Source organism: Rhinolophus sinicus, chromosome 12 (genome assembly GCF_057876585.1).
Source record: "Rhinolophus sinicus isolate RSI-liver-muscle chromosome 12, RSI-T2T, whole genome shotgun sequence".
Classification (NCBI taxonomy): Eukaryota; Metazoa; Chordata; class Mammalia; order Chiroptera; family Rhinolophidae; genus Rhinolophus; species Rhinolophus sinicus.
The window spans coordinates 40,591,585-40,609,452 of NC_142512.1; the positions used below are offsets into that span (position 1 = coordinate 40,591,585).

General features: G+C 39.7%; 1 protein-coding gene across 5 annotated transcripts in view; it reads right to left on the bottom strand.

The window, feature by feature from the left end:
- Positions 1 to 17,868, bottom strand: part of STAT3 (signal transducer and activator of transcription 3) — a 53,408-nt gene that overhangs the window by 24,232 nt on the left and 11,308 nt on the right. For all 5 annotated transcript variants that reach the window (XM_019747714.3, XM_019747710.3, XM_019747712.3 and 2 more), the window contains exon 2: positions 823 to 973. In XM_019747714.3, the coding sequence (XP_019603273.1) occupies positions 823 to 950 (128 nt within the window). In that variant the 5' untranslated portion in view covers positions 951 to 973. The remainder of the gene's footprint in view (positions 1 to 822; positions 974 to 17,868) is intronic.

The following is a 17,868-nucleotide window of genomic DNA, read 5'->3' on the forward strand; positions in this document are numbered from 1 at the left end:
GCCAAGGCAAACCTAATGCTTTAACTCACTCATCATTTTAGGTTCATCTTACTCAGCAACAATATCAATTTAATAATTACTAAAATGTATTCCAGATACTATCAGCCACTGTCATGTATTTTGTCTATACATACAAAATATTTGAGTAAAGTGGACAGGTATGCTGTTTTTGCTTTAAATTCTCAGTCAACTATGTGGTCAGATTATTAGGAGCAAATAAGAAATCCCAGGCTAGGATTTCCAGCCTCTCTGATCCCCAGGATCTCTGAATCACCTGCCTGCCCCCTCACCAAGTTCTGGAAAACTTGGGTCCTAGGATGAATTAAACCAAAATTAATAGGTGGATCTGAACACATTAAAGGAAATAGTTGTTGGAATTCTGTGCCATTATTTCCTCTATGAACAAGTCTCTTTCTCTTACTCTGTGTGTCTTTCCTTTAATTTAAGGGGACTCGGAAGCAAGGACCTAAACTTCTACCCATGACAGAGTTCTGACTCAGATAAAAAATATTTGTAGCACGTCCCTGAAGTTTAGGAACACACACAGGCTCTCACCTCAAGGAGACCCAAATCAGCCTTGAAAACATCTACCACCAAGCAGGCTGTTTCAATGTGCCAAACGACAGTTCTGTGTGTGCTTCTAACACAGAACAGGTTTATACAAGACTAAGAGTACCTCTTAGCTCCTGACGCTTTACCTCATCTCTTGTAGCCAAAAGTTTTTCGATGAAATAGTACAGAGTCAAGGTAGATAAAGCAGATCATGTTTCGTGATGCAAACTAAAACATAAAAAGTTGGGGAGGTTCTCAAGAAGGACTTACCAGTCTTGACTCTCAATCCAAGGGGCCAGAAACTGCCGCAGCTCCATCGGGAAGCTGTCACTGTACAGCTGATGAAGCTGCTCCAGGTACCGTGTGTCGAGCTGCTGTAACTGATTCCATTGGGCCATTGTGCTGGAATCAGGGGTCCCACCTGTAAACCAAATGTTCAGAATGGTCACTACAAACCCCAGTAGGGGTAGGGGCAAACAATCTAGAAATACCCCAACTACCCAACACAGGCGCAGGTCTGTGATTTACGGATAAGAGTTGCTTTGGAAGCTGTCTCTCCCAATTTAGAACAACACATACACATTCACAATCTCTACCTCTGGAACCGCATCACGGCTTCTTCTAAACTGAATGACAACGTGGGCATGACGCCAAGTCCTAGAATCTATTATTGAAAAATAACTTCCAGATTTCCATTTCCTCATCAATAAAATAGAGATCACAATTCCTACCCCTCAGGGCTACTGAGATAATATTTCTGAAGCACCCAGCTCAGTGCCTAGCATACAACAACAGATACTCAACAGATGTCAGTTCCTTTCTTCCGACCTTACTCCCCTTTTAAGTGAACTGGGAGGTATATACAGTGAACCTGAACTAAGACTGAAATGTGGGCGGTGGCTATTCAGGGGGGACAGAGAGCTAATCCCAAGACTATAGGTTTAAAAGTATAAGCAAGGATCTGCCTGGAATTCTCCCACTTAACAAAAACTAATTCTGTTTTTTAAATTTCAAAGACTGGGTGCTCGCTTCGGCAGCACATATACTCAATTTCTCAGACTGGGATGAGAAAGAAGAGAAGCTAAATACCAGGCATGGAATGGAAGCTGTTCTCAGGTTCATGAATACCCCAAGGAAATGCTCCGATATGAGAAACCAACACAGCTAACCACCCTTAGTCCGCGTTCTGAATAGATAGCATGGGTTATGAAAATAGCAACACAAACCAAGTAGGCTTAAGAAGTTGTAAAAATAACTATAAGAAATAGCCAAAGACTAAAGTATGTAGAGGTCAAAGTATATTGAGATGGTTCTCTGGGATCGTGAGAACATTTAATGAAAGGTTGAAAACATACTAACAAATACACCTAACTGGACTTGATTTATTTATTTCTCAGAGAAGGCTACATGCTACATGCTGAAGCACTGTGACTATGGCATGTGTTACCCTCAATAAGTCAAAGGCCATTAGAACTCTCTTATAATATTCTCATTAGGACCAAGTTCAAATCTGCCTCACAGGCTAAAAGCATCATGATCTGCCTTACGTTTTTCTGGACCCAATCTGCACAGAAATCTGCATAATAAAGTCAATTTGTGTAGATTCTACTGAATGTAAATATACTGAAACTCTAGATCTGCCATATTAAAAAGTGGCAGCCACTAGTCATGTGCAGCCATTGGACAATTGAAATGTGACTGGTTGAAACTGAGACATGCCGTAGTGTAAAATACACACTGGATTTTACAACACACTGGATTGTACAGACTTAGTAAAAAAAAAAAGAAAAGGTGAAATATCTCATTAACATTGAAATGACAACATTTTGGATATACTGGGTTAAATGAATATGTATTATTAAAATGAATTTCACTGATTTCTTTTTACTTCTTTTACTGTGGCTACTAGAAACTTTATGTGACTTGCATTCTACTTTCATTGGACACTGCCGCTCTTATATAACCAAAAAGTTGTGGCTCTTCTAATAAAGGATTTAAGAAATAGATGCCTACTTTTCATAACATACTCATATTATAAATTAATAAAAACTAGACTAGTTTATTGAATTGCTTATCTTGGATACAAATGGAGAGTCATCAGTGTGCTCCCTGAAGCTTGAAGTGAAAACCATAAAGCCCTATGCCTGCTCAATTATAGATTATCTTTGGGGTCATAAGGAATTTTATTTGCATTTTCAAATTTAGTATTCCATTACATTTGTTGATATACCATTAAAAAATTACAAGTTGTTGAAAACTGTTCAATTCATTTCTAGTCCATAACTCAGAGGGTTTTTGTTATTGTTGTTTTGGTTTTAGTTGGAATTTTAGTAAGTAGTACAGTAATTGTGCTATTTCTTAAACCTGAAACCAGTTAATAGTTTTTTCCATAAAATTAAAGCACTGAAAATGACTTATGTTCTACTTCTTTGTCTAATCACTGTAGGTAATATTGTAATAGCTACTACATAGATAGATATAGATATAGATATATATAGATATGCATATATTTAAATCATTGTGAATTAAGGCCAAAGAACAGGTAGCATTTTCAAGAACAGGAGCAAGGACTCCAATAAGGAGTCCTTATTGGCTTCTTAGCTACAAACCATATTTAACCAACAGGAGCCACAGGGCTATCAGACCAAATACCCTTCACAAGAACTGCATATCCTTAAGAGATCGCTAGCCAAACTGTCTAGGAAAAGCATTGCCAACTAGCTTTGTGGTAATTGTTTTACTGGAAAAAAAATTATTTAAAGCCCACTTTATTTCACAACCTCAATTCTGGTTTTTCAAATTACAAGTTAATCTAAAGAAATCCACTAAATTCTAACTAAAGTATTTCTTATCTACGGAATAATTCTAAGCCTGTGATTTAACAACCACTGAACCCCAGAACACAGAAAGTGATATGCACAACAATTTGAGTGCCAAGTCCCATTCTGGGTGCATGGGAGAGAAATCAATTTATTCTATTAATTGACAGTGGCTGGATTAGGGCATGACATAGGGCTTAATTCTCTCAAGGTATTTACCAAATTTAGGTTAGCAGATAGGAAATGTTAGCATAAAAGGGAAAAGCGTGACCTTGTTTTCTACAACTGAAAAGAAAAATGAAACAGCACCAAAGACTTTCTGGATTTAACAAAACAGGAATTTATCAAACCCTTTACCAACAAGTCATAAGGCAAACAACTGTTGTCTAATGGGGAACTTGGTATTGTAAAGATCACTAAAAGAGTTTGTCCAAAGTCACAGTTCTCACTTACATACTTCAATCTAAAGTAACCACGGGCAAGTTGAGAAACACAAGTCACGAACACTAACCAAAGGGTTTCATTATGTCGTTTCATAAAACTCCTTTTTAAATTAAGACTTGTACTTCACATCCACGCTCCAGTGGATTTACCATAAGGGTGAGGGTGGAGGGGCAAAGGTGAGGAGAGGGACGAAAACCAAGTGCATCCAATAATCCAGAACAGAGCGCTCTAAAGAAAATTTCTATTCCATTTTGCAATGTGCCATGCGAGTTTTCTTTGGGTATTGGTCATATATATACCTTAGGAAATACCTATATCTTAAGAAATATCTATGTCTTAAATTAAGCATACTTATATTTTATCTGTTACCTACACTAAGCTCCTTTTTGTTGTCAGGAAAGGCCCAGTGACACAAAGTATAAAGTAACAGAAATATACTTGCCCCAATTTCTATAGAAACCAGTCCTTTCAAGAAGTCATTTTTAAAAGATTATAAAAGTAATAATATTTACTGTGGAAATTTTGAAAAAGAAAAAAGAACCCAAATGATAAAGTCACCCATATTCTACCATCCCACGACCTAGAATTACAATTGACATACATCTAATTCCTTTTAATTTATCTCAAGAATGTGTATACATTTTTTGTTTCCTTGTAAAAGTTGGGATCATAGTATTTTTATAGCTTTGTATTCCATTTTAAAACTTATTATCTATATAGTAAACATTGTTTTGTAAAAAAAGATTTTTGCTTAAAGCCCACAAAACAACTATTTGGTTGCTATTAATGTTTTCAATATAAACCTGCTAATCTCACTGAGGGCCACTGAATTTATTTATATTTGCAAGCTCCAATTTATTTATTCTCATCATACCACATTCCAAAACTAATAGGTAGCTGCAAACTCAAAGTAAATTAGGGAGGAGAAAAATTAAAAGACAATTACTGCTAGACAAAGACACTCAATCTTCATGAAATTTTTACTGTAGGATTAAAGGTGTGATGACTGACAGGGAGTCCACATTTAAATATTATAGCTTTAACTGTTTAACCATTGATAACTTAACCATTCATAATTACTCTAGATATTAAGACTTTGAAATTTCAAATTAAAAAAGATAACTCAAACTAAGTACACTTATATAATAAACATAATTTCATTGCTTACAAATCCAAATAGTACCTTTATGACGTTTAAGACTAGATGTTTACCTTTATAATAAGAAGTCTGTATATAAATCTAGTTTTGATTTCCTAGAAAGAAAAAAGACTAATATTTGGGTGCACAAACTGAATATATTTATTGTAATACTCAAATATATTCAATTAAAAAAATAGGATTTGCTTTAAAGTCAGAAATCAACTCTTCCTTGCAAAAATGGACATTGAGAATAAGAGAACTTGAATTATAGTTCCCTACTAATGTGGCAAAATTGAATATCTGAAAGAAGTAGTAAATTACTTGGGAGTAGAGCTCGGAGAAGTGAGGGAAAGAAGAGTTTTTATTGACACTCTGGAGTATTCTTAACCCAAAAAAGTGTATTTAACTATCCGTCATCCTTCTTATCTCACTTAATTCAAGAAATAAAGCATCTTGTGCCAAGCACATTATTTTTTCCATTCCAAATCTGATCACTAGTCCTACCTTTGCATAGTTATCTAATATATACCCACAAACAGAGAGAAGAAAATGTACTAGATTTACAGCTAACTTTAGGAGGCGGAGACTACCAGGAATGTGAACAGCAAAAGGGAAAGAAAACCTCGTGCTCTGATCCATGAAGAACAGCCAGAATTTTAAAAACAAAACCAAAAGAACTACCCAAAATGTAGTGTTCACCCCACTGTCTTTGAAAAAATGATTCTGAGAACTACGAATTGCAAAGGCCTCTTATTATTTCAAATCTAATAGTGTTAAGGAATTAAAAAAAAAAAATTGATGGATTCTCCATACTTCTTTTGGGACAGGCACTATATTTGATCACAGATATTTCAGATCAAAGGAGCAAGAGCCTTTTACAAACATAATTCCCTCTAAATTGAAAGTAACACAGTCGACACACTTCATCAATTACTAAGTACACAGTTTATGGTTAAAACTGCCTGAGAACAGGTCTGACTCTAGCTAAAAACCACAAAACAGATGAAATTTGTGCGTCACGTGGCCTCCTCACTTTGTGACACTTCCACTCCCCAATCAGACACACTCCTCCAGTGTGGTGTGAGGCCAAGGACACGCGAGACCTTACGCTGGCTGGGCCTGCGTGCAAACCCTGCCTGCCACTTGTCAGCTATGTGTTTGGGGGACATTACTTGACTCCTGAACAGTCTTTGGTTTCAGTAAAATGGGGAAGTACCCCACTTTTGAAGGATTGTTGTAAAAGTTAAAAATCATAATGGATGTACAATATCCTTTCTATATGGTCAAGGTGCTGGGTGCACCTTCCTATTGCGCTGTATTGTTCCGTCCCCCTGTGGAATCGCTTTCATCAGCATTGCTTATGCTAAATCCATTTCCTCAGTGCTCTGGGCAACAGATTAATTCCTCCTATTAGTCATGTTAAATGATAAAGTCAGCCTTCTCTGCTACCGTGTTTCCCCAAGAATAAGACCTACCCCGAAAATAAGCCCCAGTTAAGATCGTCAGCCAGACGGACGCATGTAGTACGTTATGACAATCTTCCAGAAGATGACATGACTGTATTTAAATAAATGTAGATGGTTGTACATGAAAACAATAAGACATCCCCTGAAAATAAGTCCTAATGGAGCAAAAATTAATACAAGACCCGGTCTTATTTTGGGGGAAACACAGTATGTTAAACTATGCATTTTTAGGGGCCTTTGTATCATATCCTAAGGAAGGAAGTTAGTAATGCTTTGGCATGTAAGGGGGCAAGGGGAGTGCAGGAAGGGTGGGTGGTGTTCTGATCAAGTATCTCCATATATGGTTCACCTGTGGAGAGCACCAGGTCCTAAAAAGACTAAAAGTGAAAACACTAAGTGATATCCAAATGGAAAAAAAAAGATTAAAAAAATAAACTTGGATTGAAAGGATTCCAAACAACTAACGCTGTTACTAATATTTACACAGCACTGTGTCCCAGACGCAGTTTTAAGCCCTTGACATATTTATTAACTCTTTTCATCCTCACAACAACCCTGTGAGATAGATGCTATTTTTATCCCCATTTTACAGAGGGGGGAACTGAGGCACAGTAGTCTGTTTTCAGAGTTCCTCCTCTTAACCACTATGCTGGAGTGAGAGTTTTCATTGATCTTTAAGTATCCCAAGAGTCGACCGTGATACCCAGTCAATGTGACCTGGTGGTATTGTAACAGACATATATAGTGTTCCCATTAAAGGATCTATCAATCCTGTTGTAACTGGCCCACATCTAGAATGATGCTGTAATTATATCACAATTTAAATGACACACTAAAAAACAAACACATTCAGGGTGTGAGGTGTCCCAAAACGAACATTTTGCCCAGTAAGAAGACTTGGGGAGCGGCAAGTGGGGTTAGGAGAGAAAAAGCTAAATTATGGGAGTGGCTCTTCAAATACCTGGAGAGCTGTACACGAAAGGGTACATCATTCCAGAGCTGGAATCTGTTTCCCCACAACATCTACTCCCAAATTCTGCCCTCTTCAGTGATTCCCTCTGTATGCAGAGGTTCCCCACCCTGGCCCCAGATTAGAATTATAAGGGCAGATACTTTTTTTCAATAAATATATACATAGAGATGCCTAGGAACCAAACCAGATGGCAAACTGGAATCACTGAGGGTGGGAACCAGGTTTTGATATTTAAAAACTCCTCAGATGATACTAATGTGTGGCCAGACTGAGAACCTCAGAATAAGAGCAGACGTCAGGGATCAACTCTGGATGCACGACGCATGTCAGAATCACCTAAGGGGCTCTGAGAAGCCAGGTGCTGGTCCTATCACCAGATGGACTGAATTATAACCTCCATGGGTGGGGCCCCGGACGTTGTCATGAAGCAGAACCCTGTAGAAACTACATAAAGAGACTATGGCGTGAGATGAGGTTAGACAAGGTTCCTGTGTAAGCCACACCAAGAAACAGGGCAATGGGGGAGGTTTGCAAAGTTTGAAGCAGATAAACGACAATTTGATTTACGTTTCAGGAAGATCCCTCAGACTGCAATAATCAAGGTGAGAGGTGGCAGTGGCCCGAACTTGGGTGGTGGCCTCGGATACATTTTGAGGGGACATCTTCCAGAGACATTACAGAGGGAGGTGTTACCTACAGAGCTTAGTGACTGGTTCAAGGGCAAAGGCGACTCCGAGAAAGGGAGGAGGAGTTAGGGACAACCTCCCAGGCTCCTGTTGTGTTTGGGGTTCAAACGGAGGTTCAAATGCTCGCCCTGGTACATGTCCCAGCAGTAATTCTGATAGTGGGACAGCAACTGGGCGGGCTGGCCTCTAAAGTCTATTCAGCCTATAAATTATGATCAGGTTTCATTCCCTCAAGACATTTAGGTTACTACAATCCAAGAATAAATGCTTCAGTAAAAGTAGTCAATTGATTATTTCACCAAAAAAGGTCCAGGTTTGTACTCCAGCTGACTGATAAACTCCAAAGAAAATCGGCCAGAAACCTGAGCCAAAATGCACCTGGGCCACGACAAGAGCTTTGAACTGTCCCCCACCCTCTGCTTGCCTCCTGCCAGTCAGTTTCCACCTGCAGAGAAGACTTTCCCAAGACAGAGACTTCATCTTGTTACCCACCCGCTTAAAACCCCACTGATGACCCTGCATTGTTCTTAGGCTGAAACACAAAATAGGAACAAGAATGTTGTGTTTAAAGCATGGATCCTGGAGCCACCATGCCCAGACTGGAATCCTGGCTCCACCACTTAGATGTGTGTAAGCTACTGCCAGTTATTTCACCTCTTTGTGCCTCAGTTTCCTCATCTGTAAAGAGGGGACAACACAGGATTCACAGGGTCATTGTTAGAACTAAGTGAGTTCATGTACACGAAGCACTAAGGACACAGCTGGCCACAGCGTGTTAAGTGTTTATAAGTGTTAGTAATGGGACCGATGGATGGCTTGGCAGGCTAGCCCTGCCTTTCTTGCCTCGGCTGGCACCAGCCTGCTGGCTGAGCTCCTGCCACTCACTCTGTTCTCCTTTCAGCTGCTTGAAAACACCAGGGCTTCCCTCCAAAGGCTTGCCTTATGTCACCATCACCATCGCTTGGGCCGAGCACTGTGACTCAATAACTTGTAGCCTCTATGCTGAACTGCCAGCTCCATGAGGGCAGGAAAAGCCTTGGCTTCTGCTCCCCAGCATCCAGCACAGTGCCCCAGCTCATCACAGGTGCTCAAAACATATGTCTCGAATGAATAAACTGCTGGTATGAATTACTGAGTGAGCCAGATTCTCCCAGGGGAGGACACTGCATCCAGTAAGAAGTATTCCGAGAAGCAGACCAACTCTTTCAGTTTTGCTGTTTGAAAAGTTCCAGGATGATCCTTCAGTGACCTTTCAATAAGAGGAAAATCACAGCGCTCCCCCAGCTCAAAAACGTAACTAACTTCTCATTGTCTAATGCAAAACCTTTATCCCTGCCCCAGGCTCCCCAACAACTCAGCCAGCTTTGAGCACCTCTAGCTCCTCTCTCCAGCCTCAAGATGACTTTCAAAAATGTCCTATCCTCTATCAAGTCAACTTATCTCTCTCTTGCCCTCACCCCCCCAGACTTTGTTCCTTTCTCACAGACATTCGGGCCTAAAACGTCTTTCCCCTTGGTAGCATTATATGTCCTTTTCCTGTCAATCAATGTTAGAGAGGCTTTCCCTAACCCACATATGGTCCAGTCACTGCTTTAACTCTGAATGCCCATAGTACTTACATATGCAGCTGAGGCTTTCTCTTGTTCCATCTCCTTCCATTTGAGGAGGAGTTCTCTGTTGGCAACCTTCATGTATCATTCTGATTTAGAGCTTCCAACTGGATATTAGATTTAAGATACCAAACGAACATTTCCTTTATAGTTTACTACATTTGCATGCACACAGATAAATACCACCTCTACTGCACACGTCTGTACTGAACAGTCAGTCACTGATGGCCACCAATACTGAAAAGCATGGCACCAATATGGCAACTGCATCCAGGAAAACAAGATGAGCTCTACCCTGTACGACTGGCTACCTAGAATTTGGAAGTTTTTCTTGAGAGAAGCGAAGCATCCTTCCTCACAGAAATCAGAGGCAGGCTGCCAACTTTTCAGAACAGAAAGAGTACAGCCTTTAAGGAACAACTGTAGGTTGGGCAAGAAAATCATCATGTCAAAATTTCCAGGCTTGAAGGCAACCAAAGGGAGGAGAAGGGCAAGTTGCTGGAAAAAGCCTGTGGGTTCTGTTAGCTTCGGCCAAAGCCCCAATAAGGGTCATAAAAGCATTCACTGATCTAGAATGCCATGTAAGTTATTAATATTCTTTTAACATAGGCAACAGAAATAAAGCAGAGGAAGGAAACTTAAATTTCTGAATCTCAATGTCATAGACCCATAACACAGATCAATACTTTTTGAAGAGAAGGAAGAACGTTTTCTCTAATCTATTCAGGTCACTTTCCTGACAAGAGATACAAGAGTAATCCTGGACACTTAGCATGGAGCAATGTGTAACAGGCCCGAGAGTCCATATCCTCAGAGAGTCCATGTGTGTCCTGTGTTAGAACTCCTTCCTTCAAAGTAACTATGGTTTGAGGGCAGAACCTCAAATTCAAAGAGCATTTGTTGTGGTGGTTGGAAAACATGGCCCCAAATTCTTTGATACTTGTCCCATTGAGAGAAGGGATCTTTGTCCCCTCCCCTTTAATCTGTCTAAGCCCATGATCAGTCCCACCAACAGAGTATGTCAGAAGTGTCAACATGCAACTCCCAAGGTTATGCCGCTTTCCGCCTGGGATTCTCTTGGGAGGCTCATTCTCCAGAAACCAGCCGACACCCTGTGAGAAGCCCAAGGCAGAGAAGAGGCACTTGGTCTACAGTCCCAGCTGAGACTGGCCTTTGACTCACCCCAGCGCAGGCATCACATGTGAATAAAGCAGCTTCCAGATGATGGCTGCCCCCAGATGTCCGGTCTTCCCAGCGGAGGCCCCAGACATTCTGGAGCAAAGACAAGCATCCCTGCTGTGCCTGTCTAAATTTCAGCCCCAGAATCCGTGGGCATCTGTGATTGCTGTTTTATGCCACTAAATTTGAGATGGTTTATTGCATTTGGTGACTAGAACAACATTTTTACTAACATAGTGATGGAATACCATCTTTATAGAGAGTCCAATTTCCATGAGAAAAAGAATTTGCAGTTTCAAAGCAACAGGCTTTGCTGTTAAAACTATTTTATTAGTGAACCTCTTCTTTCCTCTGCACACTCACTTTCTAAATGATTCATCCAGTCCCATTTTTTCCAAATAACATCTATACACCAATAACCCCAATTTTATATCTCAGTCCTATCCTCTCTCATGAACTCCAGAGTCCTATTTCTAACTGGCTACTCAGTATCTCTATATTTGGATGTCTAACAAGCATCTCAGATTTAATGTACCACAAGTTAACCCCTTTGTTAAAAACTTCTCCCAGCCAACTTCCCCCCTTCAATCTTCCCCATTTTAGCAAATTACTTCATTCTTGCATGTGCTCAGACTAAAAACCTTGAAAATAAGCAATGATTCCAATCTCTCTTCTCCTCTTCCTTCCTTCCTCTTTCCCCCCAACCTATATTCAATCCATGAACAGATTTTGTTGGGTCTACCTTCAAAATATACCCAGAATGCAAGCACTTCTCATCATTTCCACTGCTATAGTCTTAATCCAAGCCACTGTCACCTCTTACCTAGACTAGTCCACTAAAATCCTAACTGGTCATAATGCTCTCACCCTGTCCCTCTATAGCCTATTCTCCACATTACATATCCTTTCAAAATATAAGCCAGATCATTTCATTCCTCTGCTCAAAACACACGCAGAAAAAAATCCAAACTCCTACTATGGCCTCCAAGATAATCCATTTTACCCCTGGATGCCTCTCTGACCTCCTCTCCCACTGCTGTTCCTGTTGCTCACACCTGTCTTTCTGCTTCCTTCTGTAACATACCATGGACGTTTCTGCCCAGGCCTTTTGTACGTTCTCTCCTTCCTGGAAAGCCCTTCCCCTACATAGCTACATGGCTCACCCCTCACTACGTCAGGTCTCTGGATAAATGTCCCTTGACACCACTCTAACACAGCACATAGACCTCTGCTGAATTTTTCTTCACAGTACTCATCGCCCTCTAATATATCATATATTTATTTTTTGTTTATCTCCTTCCACCACTACCTGCCAGAGATGTAGGCTCCATAAGAACAAAGACTTTCTTCTGTTCACTGCTACTTTCCCAGCATCTAGAGGATGCTCAAACATTTGTTGAATAAATGAATAAAAATTGATTAAGTTTTTTTAAAAACCATTTGTAACACACTTTTAGCATAGAGAAGACTATGCTAAAGAAGGTAACTAACTTCATATAAATGGCATAAGCTGACATTCCTTAAGCATAGCTAATAGGTATAATAATTCACGCAAATTTACTATAAGTGACAAAGCAAATATACAAAGTTTCCCAATAGAAGAATTTATATTACAGTGTAAGTCTCAAAAGAATTTTTTTTAAAATATAAGGCTTTTCCCATCAAGCTAAACTTATATAGTTGTTATTGCTCCTTAAATTGCAATAATGAGACTTTGGCACCCTGTTGTCATCTAATAGAAGACATCTTATGGCATGTGCCTGTTGGTAGTATTTGAGAATCTAAGAAGCTATACCATAACTAAATATGGACATGTGGACACTGAAATGAGGCATCTCATGAAACATAAAACCACTTGGATGAGTTAAGTTTATTGTGAGATATTCTCAAAGTGAAAGCACTAAGACCCAAACTAGAGTCAATAGTAAATCTCTTTACACAGTAAATCTATTGCCTGCTTTTCAGTGCTTTACCCTCAAGACACTTGGGCTCCAACCCAGTAACAAAAAACATCTGCTGTTGTTATTGTTTAAGAGCTCTTAAAATATATAAAATCCAACCTCCTCACTTTACATATGTGGAAACAGACCCCTGACACGAGCATCAAGAACAACATCCAATCGCTTCTTGACTTAGTCTAGGGGTTCATTCCACCCCATTATGACTTAAGAGGCAAGGAATGGATCAAGTCTTCAACTTTACAACTGAAAAAATATGGTTAGAGGGGAAGAAAAAGTCTGACCTCAAAGAGAAAGTCATCCATCCAGGCATAAAAATAGGGTCACAGTTGTTTGTCTCTTAAAGACAAGTATTTTGTCGTTGGGATTTTTTTTTTTTAATGTTTATCAAAAACTGTAACCTCAGGAGATAAAAATGCACAGAAACAAAATATATCATTTCCCAGAGGTTTTCTTTTCTCCCCCCCCACCAGTTTTATTGAGATACAATTGACATAGAATATTGTATTAGTTTTAGGTGTACAATACAATGATTTGATATGTATTGTGAAAAGCTTATCACAAAAGTTAACACCCACCAATTCACATAGTTACAAAGTTTTTTTCCTTGTGATGAGAACTTTTAAGGGCTACTCTCTTAGCAGCCTTCAAATATACAGTACAGTACTGTTAACTATGGTCACCATGCTATACATTACATCTCCATCTTAGACATTTTGTAGCCAACCTGTGACACCTAGAAGGCCACATGTAGAGGTGTCATCGGTTCATGGAACACTTGAGTACCTCTTTACCAGGTGCTTTGCTAAGCCCTGGAGAACACAGAATTGTTGAATTCATAGCCCCTATCAAAGCAAGAGGAATGCAACACTCTAGGGGGCACCCGTGGAACATGACTCCAAGAGAGCAAGGTGAATGGCGCTCCTGAGAGTCGTGTAATCTGGTCCCTATTGTCAAGGAAGGTACAGTTTGAAAGAAAAGTAGACCTATAGCAAGATAATTACATGAAAATGGAATGGTACTACATGAGAAGGCAGATACTTTACAAGGTATCATGGATGGATGGCAGATACGGTAATGCTACTGAGGAAAAGGTAGCCAGTCCAAGTAGAGGGGATGGCTGGTGCAAACACAGGAGTGCTCAAGAGAACATGGCATAGATCTTCTGGTTGGTTACACATGACCCAAAAGTCTACGAAAGTGACAGTAAAGCTGGGGCAATGGGTACAAACCCAGCAAGGACAAAGAATTGAAAATGAGATGACAGTGGACAAAAGATATCAATAAAATTCTGGAATCCAGAAAGTGGAGAGATGGTAAATGACCTAGCACAGCTGAGAAAACTGAACAATAAAGGCCTGCAGAAGGGATTTCCAATCAGAAATATACCGTATATCCCCAAAAAGCTCCAAGTTGGAGGTGGTAGGTATGGTTGAAAGCAGGGATGAAAGATTTAGCTGAAAACAGGAGAATTGGTTGAAAAATCTATACAGAGCATTTAGATTCCCCCAAATAACGACCTCTCTACAAACTCAGCAGGAGATAATACTTATTGTCTAGAGAAAGCTAAGTCTAGACTTGGGGACACCAGACACAGCGGAAAGAAAGTCACTGCACTAAAACAATCAAGATTAGGCCAGAAGATACACACATCAGCTCCCAGGACCCTGGCAGCCAGGGCCTCCCCCAATCACCCCACAGTGAAGCCCAACATAAAACAAACCCAACAAGCACATAAGGCCATTCAACTTTAAGAACTAAGAACGACTACACTTTTAAAGAAAACCCCCAACGAGAGAGAGACAGAGAGAGAAAAGAAAAAAGGAACGAACCCATATTCAGAGTACTTGAAGCAGACAAAAATCTCGCAAAACTGTAAATAATATCCTGAGAGACAAATTATACCCATCAAAAAGGAATACGATAAAAATGAAGATGAAAATGGCAACTGAAAAAAGTTCCTGAAATTGAAAATGACAGCCAGAATTACAAGTTAAATAGACGGGTTGAAAGATAAAGACAAAGAAATGTCCTAGAATGTAATCCACAGCAACAAAAAGATGGAAAACAGAGCAGAGGGGAAGTAAAAACAAAACAAAACAAAACTCAGATGGATCTGTGCAGCAGATCCAATTATCTGATCAACAGGATTCACAGACAAAGAGAAGGGGAAAATGCAAGGTGGCAATTAACAAAGAAACAAGAATTTCCCTTTCCAGATGGAAAAGAACCCATCTAGTATCCAATTCAACGAATGAAAATATGGTAAACCCACACTAAGGCACTTCTGGTAAAATTTCAGAACAGTGGGACTAAAGAAGTTATAGAAGCTTCCAGAGAAAAGAACCAGGTCTCTTGAAGAGGATCAGAAATCATAACAGCATCAGACTTTCGACACACTGCAGAATTCTAGGCCAATTGGGCCAAAAATGCCTTCAAAACCAAAAGCAAATGATTCAATGCCCACCCAAAGGATCATTCAGATATGAAGAGAGAATAAGATATTTCAGCTCAAAAAATTTACTTCCCATGCACCTTTTCCTGATATCGTATTACTAGAATATGTGCTTCAGCAAATGAAGCAGTGAAACCAGAAAGAGGAAGACATGGGAACCACAAAAAAGGGAATCCAACATAGCACAGTGGTAAAACGAGACCCAAATTGCAGCAGGACTCGGGGGGATGGGGCTTTGCCTAGGAAATAATGAATAGATTGTTGATGTGTTTAATTATTTGAAGTAAACTGCCAGGCATTTGAGAGAACTACTGGAATCTCCAGCGAAATTAGCAATAGGTATTAAGAAAAATCCAAGAAATTTTCAAAAATAAAAATATGAACTCCAGGAAAAATCAAATATTTGTGTGTGAAAAGAAACAAAATCATAGTATACTCCTTGGCTTATCGGTGAACAGCATTTATTTAGTCAAAGTAAAATGCACTAGTGGTTTAAAAATTATGACGATTGTATTGTAAGGTATGGGAAGGAATAATGGTGATAAAAGAAATAAATCTTAACCAATGATAACAGGAAATTAAAATGTCTAAAAATTAGAGATATCAAAAATCGCAGGATAGGCTTATTACTTAGAAGCATGGACATAAATACCAGAAGAAAAAGCTAAATACTTTGAAAGTGGCTGTGTCTGGGATGCAGTATGTGAAAGTGAGGAGGGATGAAATAGACGACTTATTTTCAATATAAGCCTTTCAGTATTCTTCACATTCTAAATTATTTGTATACATTACTTGGATAAAATTTAAGACTATGTTTTAAAGTAGAATGCTGAATTCCAAAATAAAATAAAAATTAGGTATTTTATATTCTCTCGGAAGCAACCTCCTTATTCATTCGCCCATTTATTTATTCAAAAAAACATTCAATCTGGAACCAAGGGCAGGGTATGAGAGTGGGGAACAGGGCCGACAGGTCTCTGCCCTCCTTGAGATGGAGAAAGAGAAGTAAACAGGAAGATAATTAGCACTGGTGATAAGAGCAGTAAAGATAGGGCAGTGAGTGACTGAGGTCAGGTTAGCATACTTTAGATAATCAGGGAAGGCATCTTGGAGGAAGTAACGATTTGTTCTGACCTCCAAAGGAAAACAGACCTTTTTATGTTAAAATCTCAGCTTTGACTTTCCAGGACCAAAAAGACAGTGTAAATTAAAATCTTGAAATAGGCAGGCCTATGATTAGAGATTCTTTTAGGAGACTTGGCAGTTCCAACTCCTTACCAAGACCAAGCAAAGCCTTGTCTCCTGCCTAGAGTGGCTGTTCAACTAAAAATCCTTAGTAAGGGAAGTAAGTAAATCCATTTCCCCCTCACCCCACCCCTACCCTGTTATAGGCTGGCTTCTTCCCCCCTTTTTTGGTAAGATTCCATTCGATTTTTGCCTGTGAAGAGTTCCCTAATTTTCTTAAGAGCTCATTCGGTTTATCCAACATTTCTTGGTGTTTTGTGCAGGAGGGGTTTCAGGGTATCTAGTCTATCACAGAGTGGGAACAGAAGTCGGATGTGACAATGAAAGGAATTTAAGAGAACTTTAGAGGTAGAACCAATAGGACTTGCTGATAACTCGAAGAGAAGCATACATATGAGAAAACAGGGGAATTAAAGATATTCCTAGATTTTTAACTTGCTCAATGGGGTGATGCCATTTACTTAGATGAGGAATGTTGGGGAGAATGGCACAAGCTGGTGGTGAGAAAGTTTCAGAGTTATGTTTTGGACAAGATAAATAGGAGACACCTACAGGCTGTCCAAGGGGAAAGGTCAAGTAAGCAGCAGGATACAGGAACTGGGAGCCCAGGCACCTGGGTTGCCTGGATTGGAGGTACACCTTTGACAGTCATCAGGATGGTAGTTAAAACCAAAGTCATAGGGAGAGAATATTAAAATAGAGAAGAAAAGAGAGCCCCAGACAAGAGGCCTGAGACACTTCAACATTAGTCTTCAGGTAGATGATCAACCAGGAAAGGAAACTGGGAAACACCACTAATACTGAAAATGAGGGGAGTATGTTGCCACAGAAGCCAGGAAAAGAATGTTTTTACGTAAAAAAAGAGGTGTTCAACTGTGTCCGATACCACTAACAAGGGGAGCAAAACGGTGACAGAAAAGTAGCATCCATTCAATTTGGTAACGCAAAGACGACTGGTGGCACTCCAGCCCACCATCCCTACTCCTTCCTTCAATTAAGTTAATGCTTCTGAACCCTAAGACAAAGCCACCAAGAAGTCCACAAAGGCACTCAAGCCACTCTTGTTACTTTCCTTCCTAGGATTCATCGCCTTAGAGGCTCTCAGGAACCCCTGGAAGGAAGACTACCTTCTCACTTTTGTCCCTTAAACTGACAAAAAAAAAAAAAAAAAAAGTGATTGAAAAGGGCCCAAGAAAAATGACCTCTAGAAACAGTGATTCTCCTCCCTCAAAAGACAGGAATCTTCACTATTTCTCCACTACTCCAATCCACGTTGGCTGAGCAATGTTCAGGTCTTAAAGAGAAATCAATATTCCACCCAGCATATTGTATGTAAGGGC